Here is a 24,040-nt window from a genome sequence, read left to right as displayed (position 1 = left end):
AAACAATAAGGTGCTTTTCCCTTTACAAAAGAAACAGTGAAGAGCCGCAACAGTGAGGAAAAAAAAAAAATTAAAAAGTGACTCCGAAAGTTGATGTCCGACAAAGTGTGGATCTCAGACGCTTTTCTGTTTTAAGCTTAAAAAAGGAGGATCTGGTTAAAGAAAATAAATACAGTTTACTGATTGGCTGGATAGACATACTATATACACAGAGCATTGAATATTTCACCACTGTAACCACAACATTGCCCATATATATTCAAACCATGTTAAGTATTGTAGAATAATGTTAAATGGATAATCTGAATTAATATGGAAAAGAATGAAAGCTATAATATTGATATATTAGCCGATGCACTGTAGTAAAAAACAGCTGAACAGACACGTACAGACCGGTTTAAGCCTCTGTATCAAAGTGCATAATGGTGGAGGGCTTGCTGCAGCACCTGGGGAACTCCTAAGGCTTCTGGGACAGCTTAATAAAAAGGCCAATACCCCGAAACAGCCCTCTTACTGTAGCCACTGTACTCCAAGAACCAACAGTGATGAGAGGGGGGGGCAAGAAGACTTCGGTGTGGATGGGAAGGCTGGTTTGTGGACTGGGGCCCCACGGAAACACATCAGTCTCTTACCAACATTTCCAAACAACAAACCAGGAAGCTCTTATTCAACTGTGCCACAAATATCAAACTCTACTCTCGATAGGAAATGGGAGGCACCATCAGTGTGGCCCATCTGACAAGGAAAGTGATGTTATTTTGAAATTTGGAAATGGTGCGACTGGGAAGGAGGAACATTTCCAGCCACTTTTTTAGGCACTTGTATGGGTTTAAATCAGCTGGTGATGACTGGGCCAAAATATAACATAACAATCTCAAAATAAATATTTCACGATACTCTTAGTTTCTGAAGACATAAGATTTTTTTTTTTTTGACAAAAAAAAAAAAAAAGAGTCAGTCTTTTTGCAATGGCATAATTGTTTAACTCTATAAATATAATTTATATAGTTTCTTTCTTCCATTCTCTCACTGTGTGCAACTCCTTTTGCTCCTCTGCTCATGGACCCCGACAGACGGACGCCCATCGTCTGCAGGCAAACACACAGGCAACGCTCCTCCTCTCACTTGCAGACAAACTGGTCTACGATTTTGGTGCAGCGCTTGCACTTGACGTAGCAGCACCAGTGGAACTTGCAGTGGCAGCGCTCCACTATCTGCGCCTTGTACTGGTCGTAGCCGCGGCCGCAGCACATCAGCTCGCAGCCATCCATGCCCTCCGACGTCTTGTTGCAAAGGCGCCCCACCGTGCCCAGGGAGCCCGTGCTCTGGTTCTTCAGGCAGTAGTCTGGACTGGGCTCGGTGTACACCAGGTCGTGGCTCGTCGGAGCGTTGAACTTGTTGTGCAGCTGCACCATCTTCCCACGCGTGTTGAGCTTCATGGCGGCAGCACTGTCGTACTTCTCCTTCAGCGCGTCACCCACCTTGCGGAAGTCGGCCAGCTGCAGCCAGCAGGTCTTCAGGCTGCAGGAGCCCGACACCCCGTGGCACTTGCACGACACGTGGGCAAGGTCCGACACCGTCTGAAAGTAGGTAAAAAAGGGAATAAATACTTGGGTTACATAAAGCTGCAAAAAAGAAAAAAATGTCCAAATGTTTCATATTTCAAATTTGTCCTGGCTACATAAATATTTGCGCAATGAACTGTTTATGATCGTATGAAGCAGTAATTTGTCATAAATGACCAAATGATCCTGTCAATGTCTCCACTGGTGCACTGAATAAAAGATGCTGTCCACTCATTTGTCCTCCTTGAGAGAGAACAGCCTGGCAACAGATATCTGCTATTACGTTTTTCCTTTGAGGTGGTTTCAAGTTGTTTGGAACGGAAAATAAACCCCGGAGCTGCAGCTCCATGTGACTCCATCTCCCCACAGATCAAAGCCTCAGGAGGGGAGAGCAGACGGAGCTGTTGCACACATGATCAGCTGAGACCTGTCTGATCGCCCTGGACTGTCTCACCTCCAAACTCCTCTGGCTCTTTCTATCACTGGTCGGTCTCATTCTGGGGGCCTGGAGCTTATCCCTCTCTGCTCTGTTCTTACCTGGTGACATCTAAAATCCCTTTGTAAGTGTGTTTGTGCGTGTAATCCCGGTCTCTCACCCTCCGTCCAGCCTCGTTATTGTGGAGATTCATCAGCAGCCGGGCGCTCTCGTAGGAGCCCTTGGGGTAGCTCTTCTCCCTCTCGCGTGCGTCCACAAACTCCTTGGAGAACCTGTAGCCGTAGTTGAGGTTGTCTCCACAGCCGCCCCACAGCCAGTCCCGGGGCAGATCTTTGGGGCGAGCCGCACGACTGCACCCGCAGCTGGAGAGCTCCCCTTCTCTGCAGGCCCGGCTCACCGCGTTCACCACCCCCGCTGCGCTGATGGAGTAAGTGAACGCCGTCTCTCGGCTGCCTGTAAACACACAAAACAAAACAGGAATGTCATATCAAATTTGACATAAGAGTGAATGAGAAATTTGAGAATGCAGTTTTATCATTTGGCAAAATCCGTCCACGGCTTCTTTTTTTTTGTATAGGTCATGCATGTGTATTTAGTTTATAGTGAATTTGTCTCACTGTCATTTTGCTTTAAGAATCTGCAGCGTGTTATGATATGTGATGTCATATGACAGCATTCACCATACACTTAAGATTACAGAGCACCTCAGCCAAGTCCTGCAGGCTCCTCATCACCAACAGTCTGAACAGCGAGATCTGGTTTGCTGTTATTGGGCTTCAGCCAGAAAGAGGAGAGCGCCCTCCAGTGACCCACATGCCTCTCAACAAGCAGCTGCCATCTCACCCAAATCCAAAGTGACAGTGACTCTTGTACTTCCATCTGTCACAACAGCGATTCTGGAGCCATCGCGCATTAACTCCCACTGTTTCTACCCCTCTCGTTTCCTCTACTGAGACAAGAGGCCGGGAACCTCAGTAGAACCACAGAAAATCACATGTAAGCAGATTTTGCTGTCACCAAATGCTCCGTCCATTACTGTACAAAGCCACAGGCTGCAGTTTCCAAGAGGAAACCAAGATGAGGAGATAAGCAAAGAAAAAAGGAAGCAGCCAACGTGAGGCCTCGCGTTGACATTGAAGACAGGGGGTTGCTACAAAATATAAATGCACAGCTCGTTTACCTGCTGGGCTGAACCTTCAGAGAGAAGCCTCTAATGACAATAGCAGACGGACAGGGAACGGGAGATGAGGGAGGAGAAAGACAAGATGACTGAAAAGATAAGTCAAGAGAAAGACATTAAGGGGAGAGGAAACAGAATGGAAAAGAGGACACGTGCACGCGCTTAATATCACAGAGAGGAACAATGATGGAGAAGAGAAACGATGGAGAGAGAAACCTACTGGGAAAGTCTGAAAGAAGCCCAGGTGGGAAACTCTGGCAGGAGCTGATCAGAAAGGGGTCGATTTATTCCTCTAGAACAATCAGCCTGAGGATATTGGACCTAACAGGACCTGAAGACAGACAAAGGGATGTCTCCAAAACTTCAGCCGGGCCTTCTCCTGTGCTCCACCCTGGAGCCGGGCAGGGGAGGGTCCGGACCAAACCACGCCAGCACCACCAGGAGCTCAACTCTAAATCACCCGGCAGTGTCCCGAGCCAGCAGACAGACAGGGAGACGGGTTTTCAGACGGACGGACGGACAGGGCGAGAGGAGGACGTGTTTACTTGGCCCAGAGCGGTCTGAGATAGGAGCGGCGTTGAGGAGGGAGAGGGGGGGGGGGGGGCGGGAGAGCGGCTGCTGATGAGGTTTCTATGAAGACTGATCTGTGGAGAGGGAGTCGGCAGCACCAGAGACACGGACCTGGCTGAATCAGCACGAACGGAGCAAAAACAGATCCATACACTTGCAGGGGAAACAAAACTCAACTCATCGAACAAAAAAAATACATATAAAAAAAGCAAATGATAACTATGAATGCTAATTGTTTTAGTTATGCATGTCTACCCCAGTATAAAGCAAAGTCAGTGAAATGTCATTTTTAGTTGTTCACATTATAACGACAGCTTCTCTTTGTAAAAACAATGTTCTCATTACTTCTCACTGTGATCAGTTTTAAGTAGAACCACATTCTACCAGGAAAAAAAAAAAGTGTCACCATGAAAACAGTTGACAGCTCATCGTGTGGATTACCCAGAGCCGTTGGAACGTTATTTCTGGAAAGCCAAGTTGCTGCTGTGTGCATTAAATGTTATTTTTACAGCTCCGAAGCGCCACAAATGAAATTCCATTCCATTAATTGTGTTAGGGCAGGAGCAGAAATCTTAGAGAGATGGATATCTCATTATCTGGACAAATGAAAAAGCAAAACATTCTGAGTGCAGTTTGAGTGGGTGGGATTATTTTTTTTTCCCCTTTCTTTTTATTTTTTTTAGGAATTTGTGTGAACTGACCCTTTAAAGAGAAGCAACCTGATAAAAACGCAGGACTCTCTGTGTGAGTTACTGAGGAGGAATTTGAAAGAATCCCAAAACATGAGCGCCACAAGTGCTGACAAAATGGCATCTGTTCAGATTTCGCCACGATGCAGCCAGACCCGCTGCTATGATCCCAGACATTGCATAGATTCGTTGTAATTCAGCCGGAGAGTTATGGTCAATAAATAGTAAACCACCTTTGCATTAGCCCCTGAGGTGAAGGCAAACATCCAAAGAAAACTAAAACAAACCATGGTAAATGACAGGATCCAGGAGTGGGAATCACTTTCAAGATTGTCAAAGCCCTTGAATTTTATATTAGAGATCTGAACACGCTCCATGACCATGAACACGCACACATCCATGAACACTGTAATCTCTGACAAGGTGATGTATTGGTACCTACACTCACTGCACTCTTATTACTTATAAATACATTGCAGCTACAGTCCAGCTCTGCAGAACACGCGCCAATGTGTGTGTGAGTGTGTGCATGATTGTGTATATATGTACATGTATGTGTGTTAGATTGTCTCCCATTCATCAGGGGGAAAGCAGATTCTCGGCCTCCCTCCTGCTCCATGTCGGGAGCTGGGTGAGCAGGCCAAAGCCACATGTGATTTATCCAGCAACCTCACCCACCAACTATTCCCTGCACACAGCTGCTGAGAATCAGCCGCCCCATACATTTCACACACACACACACTTTCACAGACACACAATCGAGGGTCAGTGAGTGAATTAAGTCAAGATATGTAATGCATGCGTGTATGAATGCACTGCAAACACGTGCATGTGTTGGCGATTGTGAAAACATATCGAAAAAATGTGTGATTTTATTCATAGTTGCCTATTTCTTACCTATTTGCATGACCCGTCCAAAAACAGAAGAGTTGTCCACTGTGCTGCAGTTCCAGCGCCGATGTCTGAACTGGTACTGGCACTCTCTGATGCCCGTCTTGGCCCCCTCACCGATGTACTGCATGTGGTCTTGGTAGAGCTGGCACAGCTTCTTCTGGCCCTGGGACAGGCCCACCAGCTGGCTGCACAAAGGCTGGGCACCGATGATGTAGGCCTCTGGGATCAGTAGAGGGTTCATGGCCAGAGACCTGGATGAGTGAGACAAATAACACAGTTGTTTTCACTCGTGAGCCATAAAAAATAACGTGTATGGCAAGGTCTCTGGCCAAATTCACAATCAACAGCTGCTTTCTCCTGCTTGTGGATGGAACTGCAGAATGTGAATCATTGAAATGAGAAGCAGTCACTGGCTGGAGTGAAACTCTGCACACTTCTCCTGGCACTACACTACAGATGTAAGAGCATATAATAAATGGAAGCGGAAAGACGGGAGTAAGAAAGAGAAAAGAGGGAATGAGGAATACAAGTAAAAGAACTGGGTCAAAAGATTAAATAAAGGAAGAATTTAAAGAGGCAGACGCTTTGAAGCATTAGCTCTCAACCTAATTTACTTGTAACAGCCAGTGCCTGAAAATAAACCCTCGCCACAGGTTGGATATTATACCTCTGAGCTGTGAGCATTTTCAGAATAAGTGTGATATTTTTCTTGCTAAGAATTTGTTGAATTATTCATAAAATATAATGTGGGAGGCCAAACTCTACAGTATTTTACAAGTCAGAAAACAGTTTTGTGCAGCCGAAATGTGAGTTTGTTCTGTTTCCTTGAAGAAAAGCTCACAAACCCTCCAGATGTATCGTGTGGACTCATGGTGTCGTTCCAACTTTAGGTCAGAAACCACTCCATTGGGTTATATTCCGTAATATTCAGCTGACTAAGCTCGTACAATGCCCACTAAAAAAGAAACAATATATTCCTACGCTGTGCTGAAACGTTTGTCATAATTCATGTTTCCTCACAGACAGCTCTCAGCCATGAATTCTGTGTAACCTTTTGAAGCAGGGAAATAAAAATGAATTCAAAGGGGGAAAGAGACGGAGACAAACACAGTTGAAAGAGAGAGAGAGAGGGAAACACTAGTATGAGCATCTGGTTCCAGGCCACAGGACAATTAGAGCAGCCCATCCCCGAGCCCCAAGAGAGAGACAATTAGCCCCCAGTGTAACCTGATCAACTGGGGGAACTCAGCAGCGAGGGAACGCAGACTGGAAACACACACACACACACAACATATGCAGACTAACACACATGCACACAGAGGGGAAAAAAAAGAAATCAACATACACACGGTTAGTACGCTCGGCCTCACACACACACACACACACGAGCAGACCTTCTGCTCGGACACTCTAAATCATTCACACCTGCGTGTCCTCTCAAAGAGGAAACACAGACACACACAGACAGTCTGTGCTCCAAGAAGAGCGTTCCAAAAGGTCTGTGGTAATGTGCGACTCCTCAGCTGGGCCCGTAATCCAACTCATTACTGGACCTTTAATGTAGTCGCCTGCTGAGCCGAGCCCATTAAACTATGTTTATCTGTCGAGATCCTCCTCAAATTAATAGTTTAAATTATTATTTTCACATAATTGGTCCATCACCACATGATGTCACCGCTCGCTTTGATCTGAGTTTCCGAAGTAAATAAAAAGCCGTACACAGGAAGTGTGAGTTTACTGTAAATGCTTCGTGTTCTTCCACAAGCACTCAAGTCGGCATATACAAATACAAGTGGTACAATTAGGTGAAGAAACAGAAAAACAGCCAGGGGATGTAAGGAGTTGTGATTTGGTTGAAGTAGTGCTTCTATGGTGACTGGTAAACAGTCTTTTACACTATCACAACTTCAGCATGCTCAAATATGGACTTTTCTCCCCAATGGCAGCACAACGCATGCGTGTGTATATACACGTGCACACGTTCAGTCACACACACTGCGTTCGGGTTTGCACATATTTTGACGCCTTCTCATAAACCACAGCATTTTATGTTTTCTATAATATTCATAATTTTGGTTTGGCAATAAGCGAAGAAAGAAAATGAGGGAGAAAAGAAAAAAAAAGTCTTCCTGAAAAGTTAATGTGGCACAGTCAGCATGCTGTATTACTTCATATGTGGTGCAACTGAAGCTGAGCAGGATTATTTAGCAAACACGCACACACAGGCCTGAAATCAACTCTGAGTAAAACGATTTTTTCTTTTTATATCAATGTCAATCTTAATGTTTTGCTTCTTAGTCTTCCTCGTTTACAAATGGGATTCATGTAACAGGGACAAGAGAAACTGCATTTGTAAAATTCGACAATTTCAACTCATAATATGACAAGTACACACACACAGAAATACTTCATATATAGAGAGAAAAAATGAATGCATACCACCACGAGTTGGCCTCCACCACCACCTGCATGAGGAGTGTGAGCAGAGTGAGGGCAAAGACGCAGTGTCTGGAGTCCAGCACGCTGCCAAAGGGCCAGCACACAGGCCGACGCACACACACCAGCCTCAGGTTCATACTGCCGCTGATCTGAGGGAGGACAGAGAACAGGAAGCACGTCAGTCTGCCTGTCTGGACGGTTCGTCTCTCACACACAGTTTATTGTGCATGATACAGGGGGGGGGGGAGAAAAGACAGGAGACATGCAATGTCAAAATGTACGATGGGGAATGCAGGAGAAATACTTTCAGCCTTGTGCTTCTATATAGTGGAACTCTCTTTTGCAGGACTGATATTGCGTGTGTGTGTGTGTGAGTGTGTGAGTGTGTGATATGAGTGCCCTGAGGATATCAGTGCTCGCTGAGACGTCACTTGGCAGCAGGTCTGAGTGTGAATCACATACGACTGATAGACGAAGAGCTGGAGAAGACACAATGACCATGAAACGCCAACTAGACACATTCCTGACAGTTCACTTTACTCGGAGAGAAATGCACAAAGAGAAAGATACAAAAAGAATGAGAGAGGCCAGAGAGTGTATGTGATATGTCATTGTGTGTGTGTGTGTGTGTGTATATGTAATTGTGTGTGTGTATTTGGCCAATACCTTATTTTAAAAAATCATTTCAGGTTACACATTTACTATTGATATAACCAACATTTATGATTGTACTTTTTACCTGCAAAGATGATTCATAAAACATTAGATCTTCAACATGCAGACTTTTGAAATAAAACCCATCATTTGTTCGTATTTGCACCATTTTTAACCAATGGCAGACCTGATCAACTGAGTTGACAAGATTTGATTTAGTTAATTTCTTTAAATAAGAAACAGGCCTCTGTGAAATAATAATACTGTCACACAGATTCGTTTTTAAAGTAGTTTTCATTACAGTTAATTGCAAACATCTTAATAGGATTTAGAAGAGAACATTAAACGCATAAATTACAAGAGACATTTTTGGATTGTTTTTTTTAAATTCGTTTTCGGGAACTACGACGCGCTGTGCTATTGAATATGAAATTTGACAAATAATGAAATACGACAAAACATGTTGAAATTAATTTTCATATCCAGCTAATTAAAAAGGAATGTGGATCGGCCATCCGGGAGCCACGTCAGCGGGTGACGGAGCCTGATGTTTTTCAGAGCTCAACTTTTTTGAAAAATCGAAAGCAATTACAAAGTGGGGAAAAAAAAAATTGCCAAAATATGTGCAGACAACTGCGTGGCTTTTGGTGCTATAGAGCCTGGCCGCCATGGTGGCAGAAAATGAGTAAAATAATTACCCTTAAATTTCCGAGTGAAACCGACGTGCCAGCCCCCGAGTTGGGCCGCGTGTGAAGTTTGGGTCTGAGAGCAGCTCTAATTTGTCATGCTGCGTTATTTTCCAGGCTTGTGTCGTGGAGACTTGGGCCCTGCCTAATACTCATTAAAGACAAGGCCAAGTTCACCATCATTCACCCAGCACACACACACGATCATATGCTTTCATTTTGCCTCAGCAGAGCAGTTGCTGAGGTTATGTTATGTTCCTTGCACCTCATCCAGATAAATTAAAGCGATGGTCCACAGAGGGCCGGCGGTTTGCCACTGATTTCAAACCAGAGCTGGAGCAGCATGCGAACACATATTTTAATTCACGGATAATTAACGTTGGCAAATTTCACATCAGCGTATGCGCCAAACTGGATGTGCCGCATGATTGTGCGTAATCATATTTGAATGAACCGTCACCACTGCACAGGTGCGCGCAGTTAACGAGTCTCGGCCAATCAGAGGAGAGAACGGGAAGAATTCGTTTTAAAGAGAAGCAAGAGTGTAGTCTATTAATTATGAATGAATATCTCATAAACTGGTTTTATTCGTCTCGGCGGCTGCAGGTTTTCAACCCTGCGCGTAACTCACGATTTGTTCAGCGCAGATATAAAAAGATATTTCTGCGTTTGGCATCTGCAGTGAGCGCTGCGTAAATCCTGCGCTCCGTGACCCCTGCAAACGATTTGACCCGAGTGAAGTATTCACGGGACCTGAGCGGATGACTGATGACTAGCCTGCGGATTTCTGTCGGTGGAAGTGGCATCAAATTGAACAAATTACAGGGAGAGAACAATTATGAATGGAGCATCGTCAAAAATGATAAAACCATCGGGCGCTGCTGCTGCACAGGATCATTGGAAAGGGCGGTTTCAAAATGACTTCAGCCATTAGGATCAAACTTGCACAGAAAGGACGCAGCCAAACGCTTCGTTTACTATACGAAAATGTATGTAATTATTTAACCTTTTAGCCAAATGTGGGCCGAAATATTTTTTTCTATTTCTTTTTTCATTTCTCTGTCTTGCACCTTTGGCCAAAACGATCTAAAATATTAGTAGAATTAAATACAACGGCCTTAAACATACATTTTAGCAACAAAATACTGTGAAAATGTGAACAGAAAATCGTGAGGGGGACAAATTATGGTAACTTTACAAGATTGACTGGTCCAATTTTAAGCGATAATATTTATAGTAGCCAGTGGTCTGCATGCTGAAGCCTTTAGATAAATGCTGACATTGATTTGACTACGTTTTATGTGGATATTGATGCTTGGGTGCTAAAATTCCCAGAGTGATTAAATTATAATTGTTAAATAATAACTGCGAGGCTCTGTAATTTACTGACATATCTGTTAACTCTTATCTGCATTTAATAGAGTAAAGGTGCGGAGTGTCTTTGGCTGCCTGTTAAACCAGGAGAGGGAGCCAGGTGCACGGATTTGAGATGGAGACGCAGCACAAAGAGCATTGTCTGACTTCACATGGGTCCCGTTAACAACAGGCCATTCACAGCAGGGTGTTTTTTAAATTATCCTATATATTAATTCCCATAAAATGACTTATTGTAACCTATATTTTGTCTCTGCTCGCAGGACGGTGACATATGGATGACAGGCAGAGGGGAGGGGGGTGCGGGGGCTTATTTCACACATCACATCTGTCAAGAACTTTGATCCAAATCCACCAAGGAGCGTTGGGATCCACACAAAACACACCGTCCACCGTTAGTGGAGTTAAAAACTGTCACTTCATGGAAAACCCAGGGGACATGCAGGCTTCTATACTCACCAGTAGGGATCACAGCCCGTTAGAAGTTGTAATCCACTTTCTGCAGACGATATCAAACCAATAATCCCAGTGCAGGCCAGGTGGATTTATGGTTTCCTTCCCTTGCTGCAGCGAGGAACAGTCTTGTAGTTTTATGTTTTCTCTTATCCAGATCTCGTAGGGAAGTGCTGTTGCTCGGGTGAACAGACTGTGAAGCTAAAGTTCTGCAGGTTTTGGGTTGTTTTGGGGAACGAGGATCAGTGAGTGCGCTCCGGCGAGATTACGGATCACAAAGTCCAATGACAGTGTTGGGGAAGCGATCGGTTCCTTTAACCACTCTGCGGGGACTATTAACACGTAAAAAAAAAAGAGCAAATCTACGGCAACCCACAGTGCAAACCGGCAGAAAAATCGCATATACTCATGTGGATATCTTCTAATTGAAAGCGGCCTACTTTTACAGTCCCTATCCAAGCGAAGCCTGCTCCAGAAGAACAGCTAAAAACAAAAAGGGAGACACTGATGCAGATTAGATCCAGCCGCGGACACGCTCAGGTCATTGCGTGTGTTTACCTGCGGGCAGATCCACACGATGATCCTCGCCACAGACGACTTGTCAATTTACCTTCCATTCTGTGCGTAAAAAAACCCGCTGTGACAATCCCTCGGCTCGATGTCAGAGTCCTCACATGCGGAGCAGAGAGTCGTCCTCCTCGTATGAGAAGAAGAGGAAGAAGAACAAGACGAAGAAGAAAAAACAGATGTAACAATTAATCGGCTCCAGACAGTAATGCTCCAGAAAACTTTCCGCGCCGACTATCTCCAAACAGTGCGGCTTTGGCGAGGGCGCACGGTGCCAGGGTGGGGGGGAGGAATGAGCACGGCGTGTTGACTGTCGTCTTCCCACACCGGGTGTGTGTGTCCGTGTGTGTTGAAGTGCAGAAAAGTATCCGCCACTATCCCTCCTCTCTCTCTCTTTCTCTCTCTCTCTCTCTTTCCCTCTTTCTCTCTCTCTCTCTCTCTCACCTGCCTCAGTCGCCTCTTCTCACAGACTGGCTCACCGCAGCGTGGATGCGCAGCGCAAAACCTTCAGATGGCGCATGCGCTCCGCGTTCCTCATCAAATCCCCTTTTTTCTCCTGCCAGTCACCAACTTGGGAGGAATTTCAGAGGAAGGTAAACTTGGAGAGAGAGGGAGAGAGAGGAGGGAAAGGGAGAAAGAAAGAAAGAAAGAAAGAAAGAAAGAAAGAAAGAAAGAAAGAAAGAAAGAAAGAAAGAAAGAAAGAAAGAAAGAAAGAAAGAAAGAAGGAGAGGAGGGCGGAAGAGGCTGTAACAAAAGCGTCTCTATTACCTAAAATAAACTTATAAAGCACCCGGGGCTATTACCCCATCCACACCAGAGCAGAGTTAGGATTTTCACTTGCAGCAGATCGAGTTACTGCAGTAGAATCAAGACAAGCAGGTCCACACCGTGCAGCCACGGGCCCACAGGCTGCTCTCATCACCCACCGGGCCTGAGAGCATTGCAGGTCATTACGGTAATTATTATTTTATGGTGCACTATCTCAAAACATGCTGCAGGAACCAGTTCTAATATTTCTCAGTGATCCCGGTGGGTTGGTGTCAGAGGGCAAAGTGTTTAATAGTTTCAAGTGTGTGTGTGTGCGTGTGTCTGTGTGTGTGTGTGTCTGTGTGTGTGTGTGTGTGTCTGTGTGTGTGTGTGTGTGTGTGTGTGTGTGTGTGTGTGTGTGTGTGTGTGTGTGTGTGTGTGTGTGTGTGTGTGTGTGTGTGTGTGTGTGTGTGTGTGTGTGTGTGTGTGTGTGTGTGTGTGTGTGTGTGTGTGTGTGTGTGTGTGTGTGTGTGTGTGTGTGTGTGTGTGTGCACACAGTGAAGGCATTGAAGGGTGAATAAGCCGTGTTATTTTCAGTTGCGCCGGACAGGATTTCATGTGGATTGAGGAAATGGAGATAGAATAACAGTCAGCAGAAGAAGTAAAACAATTCCCGAAATTAGTGGAAGGGGACAGCCCCCTGAATATCTGGAAAAGAAACATCAGACACACATCTACATGTATTACATTGATTCTGTCGTGGCCTTGGTCAAGTGCAGCTCGGTCTTTATGGGTGTGATGCAGAACTAATTTAAAATCAACCCTTATACTTTGTGAGAAAGCGTGGTTCATTTGGCCTTCAGCACTGAGGCCGCAGATCAAAGCTGAATTTGCTCTCACATGCACAGTATGAAGCCACAATACAAGGGCTTTTTATATTGTTTAGCTTTTATTAAAAAAAGACTTCTACATGAAAAAGGTCAATTTAAGTGCAATTTAAGCTTAAAAATAAAAACAACAGCTGATACGTTCCCCTGGTGCGTTGAGAGCCTGAGTAGATGTCACACTTCAGGATGAAGGTCTTCATGAATATACCTGAGAGTAGAAAGCTCCAGATAGTCTTGCGGGAGCTCTTCCTCCCCGGCTATATAATGTTACCGTGCTGGATGCTGGAAAAAGGCTGCAACTGCGTCAGAGAGCGCTTAAAAACATGCTCAGCCACATTTCTGATCCCTACTCACTCCCTCACCATGCCTCAGTGCCCCTCCCTCCATCCCCTCCTCCGACCCCCCCCATCCTCCCATATTCCCCTAGGAAGAAAACTGGGCAACATCTGGCTGAGTTTATGGGAGAGAGAGAGAGAGAGGGAGAGAGAGAGAGAGAAAGAGAATTGGTAGACCATGAAAACTGGGAAGAATTCTTTCTCGGGCAGTGCAAGAGACTATTGTTGTAGTTGCCATTAGCGGCGGTGAAACTTCAATCTTGGGAAAATACCCATTGTTGCGCTCAAATTTACCAATAACACCGGCGATGTCAGTGTTCACATTATTGTCCCTCTGATGAAACACAATTTCGCAGCTCTTGTGAAAACAACGTTTTATTCAAACAACAGAGACAAGCTGACCACTGCAAAACACTGTGGAACAAGTCGAGGATGAATGGTGTTGACCCCTAACCTTTCACGGTCGCCACAATGATATGAGAGCACAGAAACCACACACACGCACGCACACACACACACACACACACACACACACACACACACACACACACACACACACACACACACACACACACACACACACACACACTCGACACACTGTACAAAAACTGTACATACTAGGTAAGGGCCAGATGGAAAAAAGAAAATGTTAAACAGTTCAATCCAACACAACAATACTCTCTTTATCGTCACCTCCTCCGGTGCAGTGAAAAAAAAGTAATGACTCAGTGCTTTGATGTGCAAGTCACTTCATAATTAACAGATTAGCCACTCGGGATCAATAAATAGACAATAAAAGAACACATCACTCATCAGTGCGATAAGTCACACACAGCTGTTACAACTTCAAAAAAGAAGAAGAAGAAGAAGAAGAAGAGTGGCACTCGAAACTGTTTCGGATGTAGAAAAGCAAACAGAACATGATATCGGTTCATTAAACAAACGTACAGCAGGCTGGGAGAACACAAGGAGAAATGTATAAACACGCTGTTCTTACAGTCATCTGGCTGATTTGAGGTCAGCTGTGTTTCCTCCCCTGTTCATTAAGGTCCTGATTTTTAGAGAAGGTGTAAACTGATCCTAAAAACTGTTCCTTTATTTCGCGGGGCATCCTCAAGCCCAGATTTGCCCTTTTTTTCTTGTTGATCTCTCCACAGGAAGTGGAAGACAGTCAGACCACAGCGGTTTCCTGGGGAGCCCCAATGATTCAGACGCAGTCCCGCTCCGGTGATTTGTTTCAGCAGACGGGGGACGTCTCCTTTGGCACGGCACATCGAGAAGGTCTCTGTGGATTGTGGATTTTGAAGTCCGTGTTGTGATATTTACAAAAGTTTGAGTTTTGAGGTCTCCCTGGAAGGGGAGATTTTAATCTTAAAGGACTTCCTGGTTAAATAAAGGTTACGTAAATAAATACAAAAAATAGCTGCAGAAGTATAAGCACATTCAGGCCATCATAAACAGGTCCAGAATCTACACGTGTTTACGGGTAGTTCCACGGGCTCAGCCGTAGCCACACTAGTAGTCCAAAGTGGTTATTGTCGGTTGATGGGAAGCCAGAACTCTGTAGCACCGTGGTTCTGTAAAATGAATCCAGTTCCTAGTCTATTGGAAACAGCTAGGAAAATCAAGGCAGTGGACCGCTTGCCAATACCTTTAAGCTGCAGAATGATGACTGATGCTCTGGTGGGGGAACATTCACCCGCAGCGGGACGCGGTCCTCAGCGGGCCACTGTGCATGTTAGTGAAGGTAACATTAATCGGTGAGATGGAAGAATCTCGACCGATCACTGCGGCGTGGCCACAATGAAATTGAAATGGTGTTTCCTGGAGAGCGCGTGTGTTTGTCTGGTGGTCGTGATGCCGGGGAGGTATGAGCTGCTCGACTTTGTGTTCTCTTGCAGTTGAAGCTCTTGAACCTCTTGGTGTGCGCGGCTCCACAAGCAGCTGTGGAGAGAAACATGGAGAAAAAACAATCAGTATGCGAGCTCAACCACAGAGAATTAAAAACAAATGCGAAAATCCACACAGGGATATGAAGATGCATTATCTAGCCAAGGATCTTGAGTTGTTTTTAATTTCCTTGGTCATCTCCTCAACGGTTACATCATAGAATTACAATGCCTGGTAACAGACAAAGAGAACTCAGATGCTCAGGTCGGGCGTGTATATATTTTTTCAGCTATAGCTTGACCGTTTTCTTCCTCTAACTGTCTGACGAGTCTCCAGAGCTCCTTACGAACGCTCTAAACGCAGTTGGCAGGAGACCAAACATCAAGTGCTCATTAATAAAAAGGAGGAAAAAAAAAAGAAGCGGAATCGGAATGTGTCTGTTATTCAGGCCGCACAGCAGTCAGCAACAACTCACGTCTTTCCTGAGGGTTAGGTTGTGCAAAAAAAAAAGAAACAATGATGTATGTCTGGCAGACTGGGGGCGCCTCATTGGCTGAGCAAACAGGCCCCGAAAATAACTACCAATCACCGAAGACGTTATCATCAGTCACTCAGAGAGGGTAAAGTGAAGGAACTTTAATTCTACACATAGGTAAGGATGGGGGAATGTGCTGTGGTAGAAATTATCTGGTCTACCCAACCTCCAACAAATCTCATGAACCAGCTTTTTAATAGTAGTATCTAATGTTAGTGTGTTGTGTATAAAGACCGATGTCAGATTGTAAGGAATGTGTCTGCAGGGCTGCTCGCACTCTTCCTGCCTCCCTCTGATTGGCTGCCAGGCAGAGAAGGACCATCCATTATATCCAGGAGTAAATAAACAGGCACAGCAATTAAAGTGCCATCATTTGTTATGCAACACAGGGCGTGTGTGTGTGTACATGTAAGACCGCTTGCGTGTTAGCGCCACCGAGTGTGTGTCTGTGCATGTACGTGTCTGCGTGTGAATTTGTATGTGTGCTAGGACGCCATGCTCAAGTTTCTCCGCTGTCGTCTAGACTCAAATTAATGATTCGGGGGCCAGAGAATCAACAAAGGTGGCCCCCGGCAGGGCATAATGGAGAGCACGGCCTGCCTGTGGATGTGTTTGAAGAGCGCTCCCCTTTCTTCTCTGTCAACACCTCACTACCTCGACACAACAGATGCATTCACAACACAAACTCACGTGTGACGCCTGTGTTTCGTGCCGTTAACGAGGAAGTGTGTGTCGCTCTGTGGTCGAGAATGTGTGTACGCTTATCGGCCCGTGATTATTTTACATGTCAGCATGTTGTTACAGAGTGTTAAAATCGTACGGACTTCTATGCTCCTGAGTGGAAAGTGCTGCATTTGCGGTCGTGATTATGGCAGATTTCGAAAAAACGCGACAGAGCAAAAGGAAATTATATCAGTCAGGAAAAGCCAGAATCACACTGTGGATAATTCAGAGCGCTCAAATGGCTCTGACAGGCTGCTTAAAGCCCTTCCAGCCCAAAGGTCATTGGCCACAATTTTCTGCACCATCAGCTGCTAAAGGCTGCAAAAAAAAGAAGCCGGCTACATGGATACTGCAGTGTGCAAGGAAAACATTCCCACAACTTGTACACTCTAGTTTTACTGCACACGAGTGTAAACTGCAGTTGGGTGAGGAAGTCAGCGTCTCTGAAACCGATTCAAAGAAAAGCAGAAAATGATTGAAAACAACCGCAATCAAACCAGCTGCTCGGCCTGTTTCCGTCCAGACAGCTTCATGGGTTTTGTTTCCAGTGTTGGAATGACACTTGACATGAAATAAGACTTGCAGTTGATTCTGTTGGCAGCGCTGCACACAGGGACATTTGACACATAGCCGTAAACACACATGAGGATTCCAGTTATCAAACTGCTGCTGGCCATGTGCAGCAGTCGGGCCTGTGTGAGGACTGGATGTGATCAATTGCTCTGTGATATCCACATGTGACCTGAGTCTTAACAGGAATAGCTACTGATAAACTATAGCATTAACACTTTACATTTATTCCGACGGACCAAAGACACATCCCTCCCATTATTGGGCCACTTCACACAAAGTAGGTCCAGTGAAAGGGGGAAAAAAAACTTTATTTCTGCGCTAATTTACAAATCTCAGACTCTTTTCATTTAGTTTTGACCACGATTGCTTTTACTGAGCATTAAGATAAATAATATAAAAAAATTCCCACGTCAATAAATTACTTTAAACGGCAAAAATATAATTTCCCTTTCTCGCTCTCAACGCCGGGCCATCATCTCCTAACTCCAATAAGCCATTCCTATCTCTTACTCCCTGTGTAACCCTCATCCTCCTCCGCTCTGTGTGCTTAATAGTGGGATCAGACAGGGTGAACACTTTCTCATATTAATACAGATTTAGCCTCTGTCTGGAGGAAGGAAGATGATTGACTTATCAAAATTGCCTGCTTCAGAAACTGAGATCTAGTTAAAGGGAGAAAGCTAGTCGTCTATTTGTCCATTTGTCCCAAGGACTGCATATCCAACCCGAGAGTGTGCATGTGCAGCAGCCGAAGCCTTCTTGTCTTTAAGTGCTACTAATATAAACTGCCTGTTAAATGGATCCTTGCAGAGTTTTGGGACCACCAATGTCAGAGTGCTGCTCTTTCACTTGGAATTACCCTGTGGTTGGTTTTCTTTCACTCCCACAGAAAAAAAAAGAGAAACACACTAAATTCAATTACCTGTACAAAGATTCAGTCCTCCCCCCCTCCCTCCCTTACCTCACTCTACCAAGTGGAGAGACGTAAAACAAGCCATGCGGTGGTAGGGGGCAAGATTCTGGGAAGCAAGAACTATCGGCCGAGCTGAGCTTTTTCACTGTTTCCTTAAAATAACCAAACACATGTCTTTGTGTGAATGCAGGCCTGTTATGTGACAGTATCGTGACTGGGAGAGGGACGGCCTGTTTGACCTTGGAAAAAGAAGCAGTTTGGACAAAACGCCTCCGACGAAAATGACACAAACGAGCCACTGCTCTTATCGGAATAATTCAGAAAGCAGAACGGATGATGCACTGATGTTCTGGTGACCCGGCAGGTTCAATGATACCAGAACTATCACCGCGGCTCGGCTGCAAGAGGGCAAAATGTAATAAAAAAAGCACCGAATTCGGTCCAGTCTTGTTTCATTGCGCTGAAGTCACACATTCCCATGGACTTGAAACAGATTACATGACATGGGTAGAAACATGTGCATGGCAAACATTCCCATCCAATCATTCTGATACCATAGCGTTTTTAAAACCCCTTTAAAAAATATGGTCCACATCAAGTTGTCCCAGCAAGAGAGAACATCTCCTCTGCAACAATTGCTTCAAGACCTCGCTCTTTCTTCCCTACATTTATCCCCCACTTTTCTCTCTCTCTCTCGCTCTCTCTCTCTCTTTTTTCTCCTGCCTGACTTTTACAACTTCCTCCTGGTTGGGGCTGCAGCTCTAACCCAAACAAAACTCCATTTTTTAGTTATTGGCCCTCATGGCATGTAATGGAGAATCAAGCTAATTATCCCTACAGCTGTTTTCACTTGCTTTTTATGTAAGCAATACCTGGCTGATCCAGAGAGCAACAGTGAGGCCCTTCTTAGCGCTCCAGGCCTCCAGGCCGGCTGGAATTAGAGAGCAAAATGCCAGGTCCCCCCCCCCCACCCTCCCGCTACTGCCCGTGTGTACCCCTGCACCCATCTCCCAGCGCACAACCCCGACCCAACCAAAAACCCACCCTGACGCAGACCACCCCCCCCCCCCCCCCACAGAGCTTCCATTTCCACTCCCTCACACACCTCCGAAACTCCCAACTTTGATGTTTAACAAAAGCTGCTCTTCAACATGGATCTGTATGACAAGCGCTCCTTTTCTTTCACTGATGGTCATCGGCAATTAATGAAGGAGGCGAGCTGGAGGGTGTGGCTCTCGTTAAATTGGAACCATCTCCTGCTGTCACTACGGACTAGAAAGAGAGAAAAGAGGGAGGGAGAGAAAGACACAGGGGTAAAAGGCAGAGAGAGCGGGGGGTAAAGAGAGAAAGAAAACAATTCCTCACAGGCTAATTACATAATTTCCTTCATCTGAGAAAACACGCTGGCTGAAAGCAAGTGTGAGCAAGACTCCCAGATGCCAGGCCAAGAGGTGCTGGAGACACCTAGACACCAGTCTGCAGCGGCTCTCTCTCTCTAGCACCGGACAGCCATACACCACCGGGGCAACACTATCCACACAGTGAGCAGCTTTTGAGGGAATCATATCAAAAACCCTGAGTTATGATCTTCCCCTTTCCTCAGTGACTCAGTGCAGATCAACAACCGCTGGTGTAATGTTTCCCTCATAACAGCTCATTCCTCGCTGCAGCCAGAAATCTGTTCAGTGCAAACACCACTAGGTGGAGTTGACTGTTGATGAAAGAAAATATCTCTCATGTATCAAACTCATTAAACTCCTGTGGTGAAGCAGCGTGCATCTGAAAGTGAGTCGGAAAACTGTGTGTGCCACTTCAGAGCTCTCGCCTGGTTCAAACGCTGCGTCGCTAAACCCTGCATCCACTCTCCGTGCCTCCTTACATTGAGATCTGGCTCGACACTGACAGAGAGAGAACAGGGAAGAAAATAGAGGGAGACGTTGGTAGCGCTTTAAAAACGGTGAAAATAGGGTAAAATCTATGCCAGCTCCGAAAAAGTAAAAGAGCAGTCCCTCCCTGAAACTTTGTACCTCTCCCATTCTCTCTTTTTTGTCTCTAATCCTGTGAGGAATGATGGAGGGCTCGCTGTGGAATGGTGGTGAGTTTCTCGAGTCTAGCCAAGGTGTGCCAGTGCACAAAATCATCCGGCGGTACCTAATGAGAAACTTGTTTTTGACATTCTTTTCAAAGACACAGACACAAGCCTCTCCGCACAGGCACATGCACATAATTTATGTTTGCTCGAATCGCAAAAAACAAGTGTTATTGGCACGACGTGAACAAATATTCATTCATCAGTCCCGAAACCCCGGAGGGCGAAGAAGAAGCTATGTTCATAAAAGTGCATGATGTTCATGCATGCATCCAAAATACAGGTTTGCACAACAACAATAAAAAGGTGGAAGGAATTCTATCTATCTGCCCCTCCACCCCCTCGTCTCTCTTCATCTGCCTCCCTCAGCGCTCAGACGTTCCTCTCTCTCCCTCTCCCTCTCTCTCTCTCTCTAATCCCAGTCATTTGTTCCTTCAAGATTTTTTTTTTTGTCTTATCACAAAATTCCTCCTCCTTCCCTTTTGCTCTGAGCACAGGGTAAGTGGCAGTGTTTATGTTAGTGAGAGAGACGACGAGAGCTCTGCAGTGGTCCAGCTGGACGTAAGAGCCTGAGTAGCCGAGTATGTATGAAGCCCACCGGCCACCTATTTTCCACAAAAGGGGAGTACGGGGGGGTGGTGAGCCATGTGTTGTCACGTAACAGCACCTTGACCTGGAGCTAAACCTGGAGGTGGAGCAGGGGTGGCCCGTCAGAAACCCGGGGCCGAGGATCCCCGAGCGCTCCTGCATCCTGACACACAGGCCCAGCCAGACAGGGGAGACGAGTGAAACCCGAGCCCACATTAAAGCACCTCCATCAGGTAGGAGATTAGGGGGAGGCCTCCGTGCTCTCAGTGTCTGCGGGGGTCCGGGGCCTCTGAGGCCTTATCTCACCTCCATCTGGAAAGAGAATCTGAGGGTAGTCTAATGGTCCGATAAGAGGCCATGTCGACTGACACGGTAACAGCCTCTCACCCCCATTCAGGAAAAAAAAAAGAAAAGCCGAGTGGATGCAAGCCCGTCTGCGGTGCACTCTCATGCGGGTGTGGGAGGGAGGGTGGAAGCCTTGGTGTGGGGGGGGGGAAGAGTGTGGGTGCATGGTGGCATTCACTTTGAAGGTTTGACCCAGTACCCTGACATGTATGCACAGGCACAACGTTTACAGAAACAAGTTTATTGTGAGAAACTTTCTCTCGTGCTTTTTTCAATCTTAACCCCGTGAAACAACGAAGTACAGTCGCATACACACACAGACACACACACACACACACACACACACACACACACAAGTACATATTTTGTGTATCTCTACTTTACTAAAGATTTATTTATTTTTAGATTCATTTTTACTCCACTACACATATCAGCAAATATCTGTACTTTCTACGCCACTTCATATTTACAATGCATTGTATGTGCATGTTCATATCAGTTTTTATTTTTATATCTTTAAAACTCTTCAGTAACAAGAGTCCACTGATCCAATCAGAACAGGCAGGTAACATTAGACCACGCCTCCTAGAGCAGCAGCAGCATCACTGGTAAAAAAACACTTAAAATGGAAACCATAGATCCCATTGACGTGGTACACCGTTGCATTAGGGAATAAGTTACAATCAGCAGGTACTGTTACCTTTAATACTTCAAGTATATTTTAAAGCAAATAATTACTCTAACTTAAGTCAGAAAGTTAATATGGTTAGCTACTTTAACTTCAACTTAGAGACATTATTGTCTATTTATTTGAATTTATATATAGGTAACATGTTTGAGTACTACCACTGACACACACGTACACACACAGAGACGCTCAAATGTGGGAAAAGACACCACATGATATCACAATTCATACTTGTGTTTTATAAGGATAGGAAAGTTTCCGTGCAGGAGATACAGTGTGGGCTGGAGTCAAGACCTTGTTCCTGAAAGATGGAAACAAAAGGACGGCGAGCCAGCAAACAGCAGCGTTACAGAAACACATTTATGTAATCTGGGGTGCTATTAATGCTCCACCCTCCCCCTGATGTCTTCTCAAGATGAGACCAACTCCACTGACCCATCAGTCCTCACTTCTGACCCAACCAGTCTCTTCCTCCCTCACTGCCCACAGACTCACAGTTTCTCCATCTGGTTTGTATTGCCCGCAGTCCATTTCCCTCTCTTAACTGATTTGCCCTTCCACCACATTGGGCTGAGGATACGTAAGCATCTTTTTTTTTTTCCCTGTTCTGTGTTTTCATATTGTATAAAATCAGATTCCTAAAAACTGAGACTAAATTTGACAGAATGCAGACAATAAAAGCTGCACTTCACATGATTACTGAGCCTCATCTGCGTCATAGCAGCAGAGATTTCTGGACATGAGCCTAATATTTACATAAACCAGGGAACAAATCAGTGTGTGTGTGTCTGTGTGTGTTTGTGTGTGTATGTGTGCATGTGTACTAATTTTTGTTACCTCTGGAGGACCTTTTCCAGCATAAACACTGATCTTGTCAGGACCAGTTCAGCTCATGGGGACCAAAGCCTGGTCCTAATGAGGCAGAAACGTCATTTCTGAGGTCCTGGTCAGGGTTAGTGGTAAGATTTGAATTGTGGTGAGGTTAAAGTTAGGGTTAGGCAAGAATTAGTTCGGGATAAGGTTTAATTATAGGCTGTCAGTTATAAATCGAAATCAAGTCCTAATCGGGATAACTAATCTTAAACCTAACGATTCAGTTTGGGCAGGTTTGGTCACCTCAGATCTTCTGAGGATCACATGAACCAGTAAGGAAAATAAATGTGATCCCTCAGATCTCAGTCTGCTCTCTTTATGTAGGCGTGTGTATCTGTTCCTGCACGTGAATCTGTGTGTGTTTGCCTTTGAATCTGTATCTGCGTGCGTGCACGTGTGTGTATGCGTGTGCACTTGCGTACATGTGTGTGTGCATGTGTGTGTGTGCAGGACACTTGTGTCAACAAAATGTGATTATAATGTCTATTCAGGAGCTACTGAAGTATTTGAGGTGGACAAGCTCAGACAGAGATTTACACAGTCAGCTAAGTTTTTTGTTTGGTCATCAAACATTCGAGCCCCTGCCCATCCAATGTTAACAATGTGTTTATTTATTCATCAATCCCACTTGGACGAGGGTTAACAGACTTTTTCTGCTGGTTTATCTTTTTATTAGGTGTGTGCCTCTGTCTTGCAGATCACGGTTAAGTACTGACTATTATTCCCTTCTCGCCATTAAACAAAACACAAAATGTGTCTACAACCAGGATTTCAGACGAGAGCGACACAATCGAGATTGATGTCAAGTGGAGTGAGTGTGTTTGTGCTTGCACAGCTGCAATGTGGTGCTTAATACTATTTAAGTCCGGTCTCAGGAAGAACCAATCATGTTATTGGCTGAGTCTGTTGGTGCTCCTGGGGTCAGTGTAGCCCCAGGACATGAGACACATAGAATATACGCTGGGGATAAAGAGGGAGGCTTTCCCGATGCCTGGTGGTCTGCTCGTGATCTCTACCTCAGCATGACCTCTGTGTCAGTTTGTGGGAGATCAAAATGTGAGAAAACAATAGTCAAGATGCAACAAATTTACTTTTAAAGTTTTTGTCAGCAAAAAGGAGAATTATCTCTGCATTTCTGATTCATTTATATGAAGGTCAGATCAAATGAGGAGGTGTATTTTTGTATTAAGTCTACGGGGGTCACTGCCAGCAGGTCTGACAAAGAGCGGTGATAGTGGGTAGGGGGGTAATCTGAGAAAACAGGTGAGGATCAACGTTTTTTGGGGGAGAAAACCATTTGATTAATTTCGGGGTAATGAGATAAAATTTGTGGAATAATGTGGATTC

The 24,040-nt window shown here is 45.1% G+C and overlaps 1 protein-coding gene across 1 annotated transcript; it reads right to left on the bottom strand.

Moving 5' to 3' along the window:
• Nucleotides 1-1,121: 1,121 nt before the first annotated feature.
• LOC133005219 (protein Wnt-5a-like) lies at nt 1,122-7,910 on the bottom strand. The gene is made up of 4 exons (XM_061074824.1): nt 7,774-7,910; nt 5,338-5,585; nt 2,162-2,454; nt 1,122-1,580 (listed from the first exon to the last, which is right to left on the bottom strand). The coding sequence occupies exons 1-4, from the start codon at nt 7,908-7,910 to the stop codon at nt 1,122-1,124; spliced, it is 1,137 nt and encodes a 378-aa protein (XP_060930807.1).
• Nucleotides 7,911-24,040: the final 16,130 nt, after the last annotated feature.

This window comes from Limanda limanda, chromosome 7 (genome assembly GCF_963576545.1).
Source record: "Limanda limanda chromosome 7, fLimLim1.1, whole genome shotgun sequence".
Taxonomy (NCBI): Eukaryota; Metazoa; Chordata; class Actinopteri; order Pleuronectiformes; family Pleuronectidae; genus Limanda; species Limanda limanda.
This window is presented reverse-complemented; position numbering and strand designations above follow the sequence as displayed.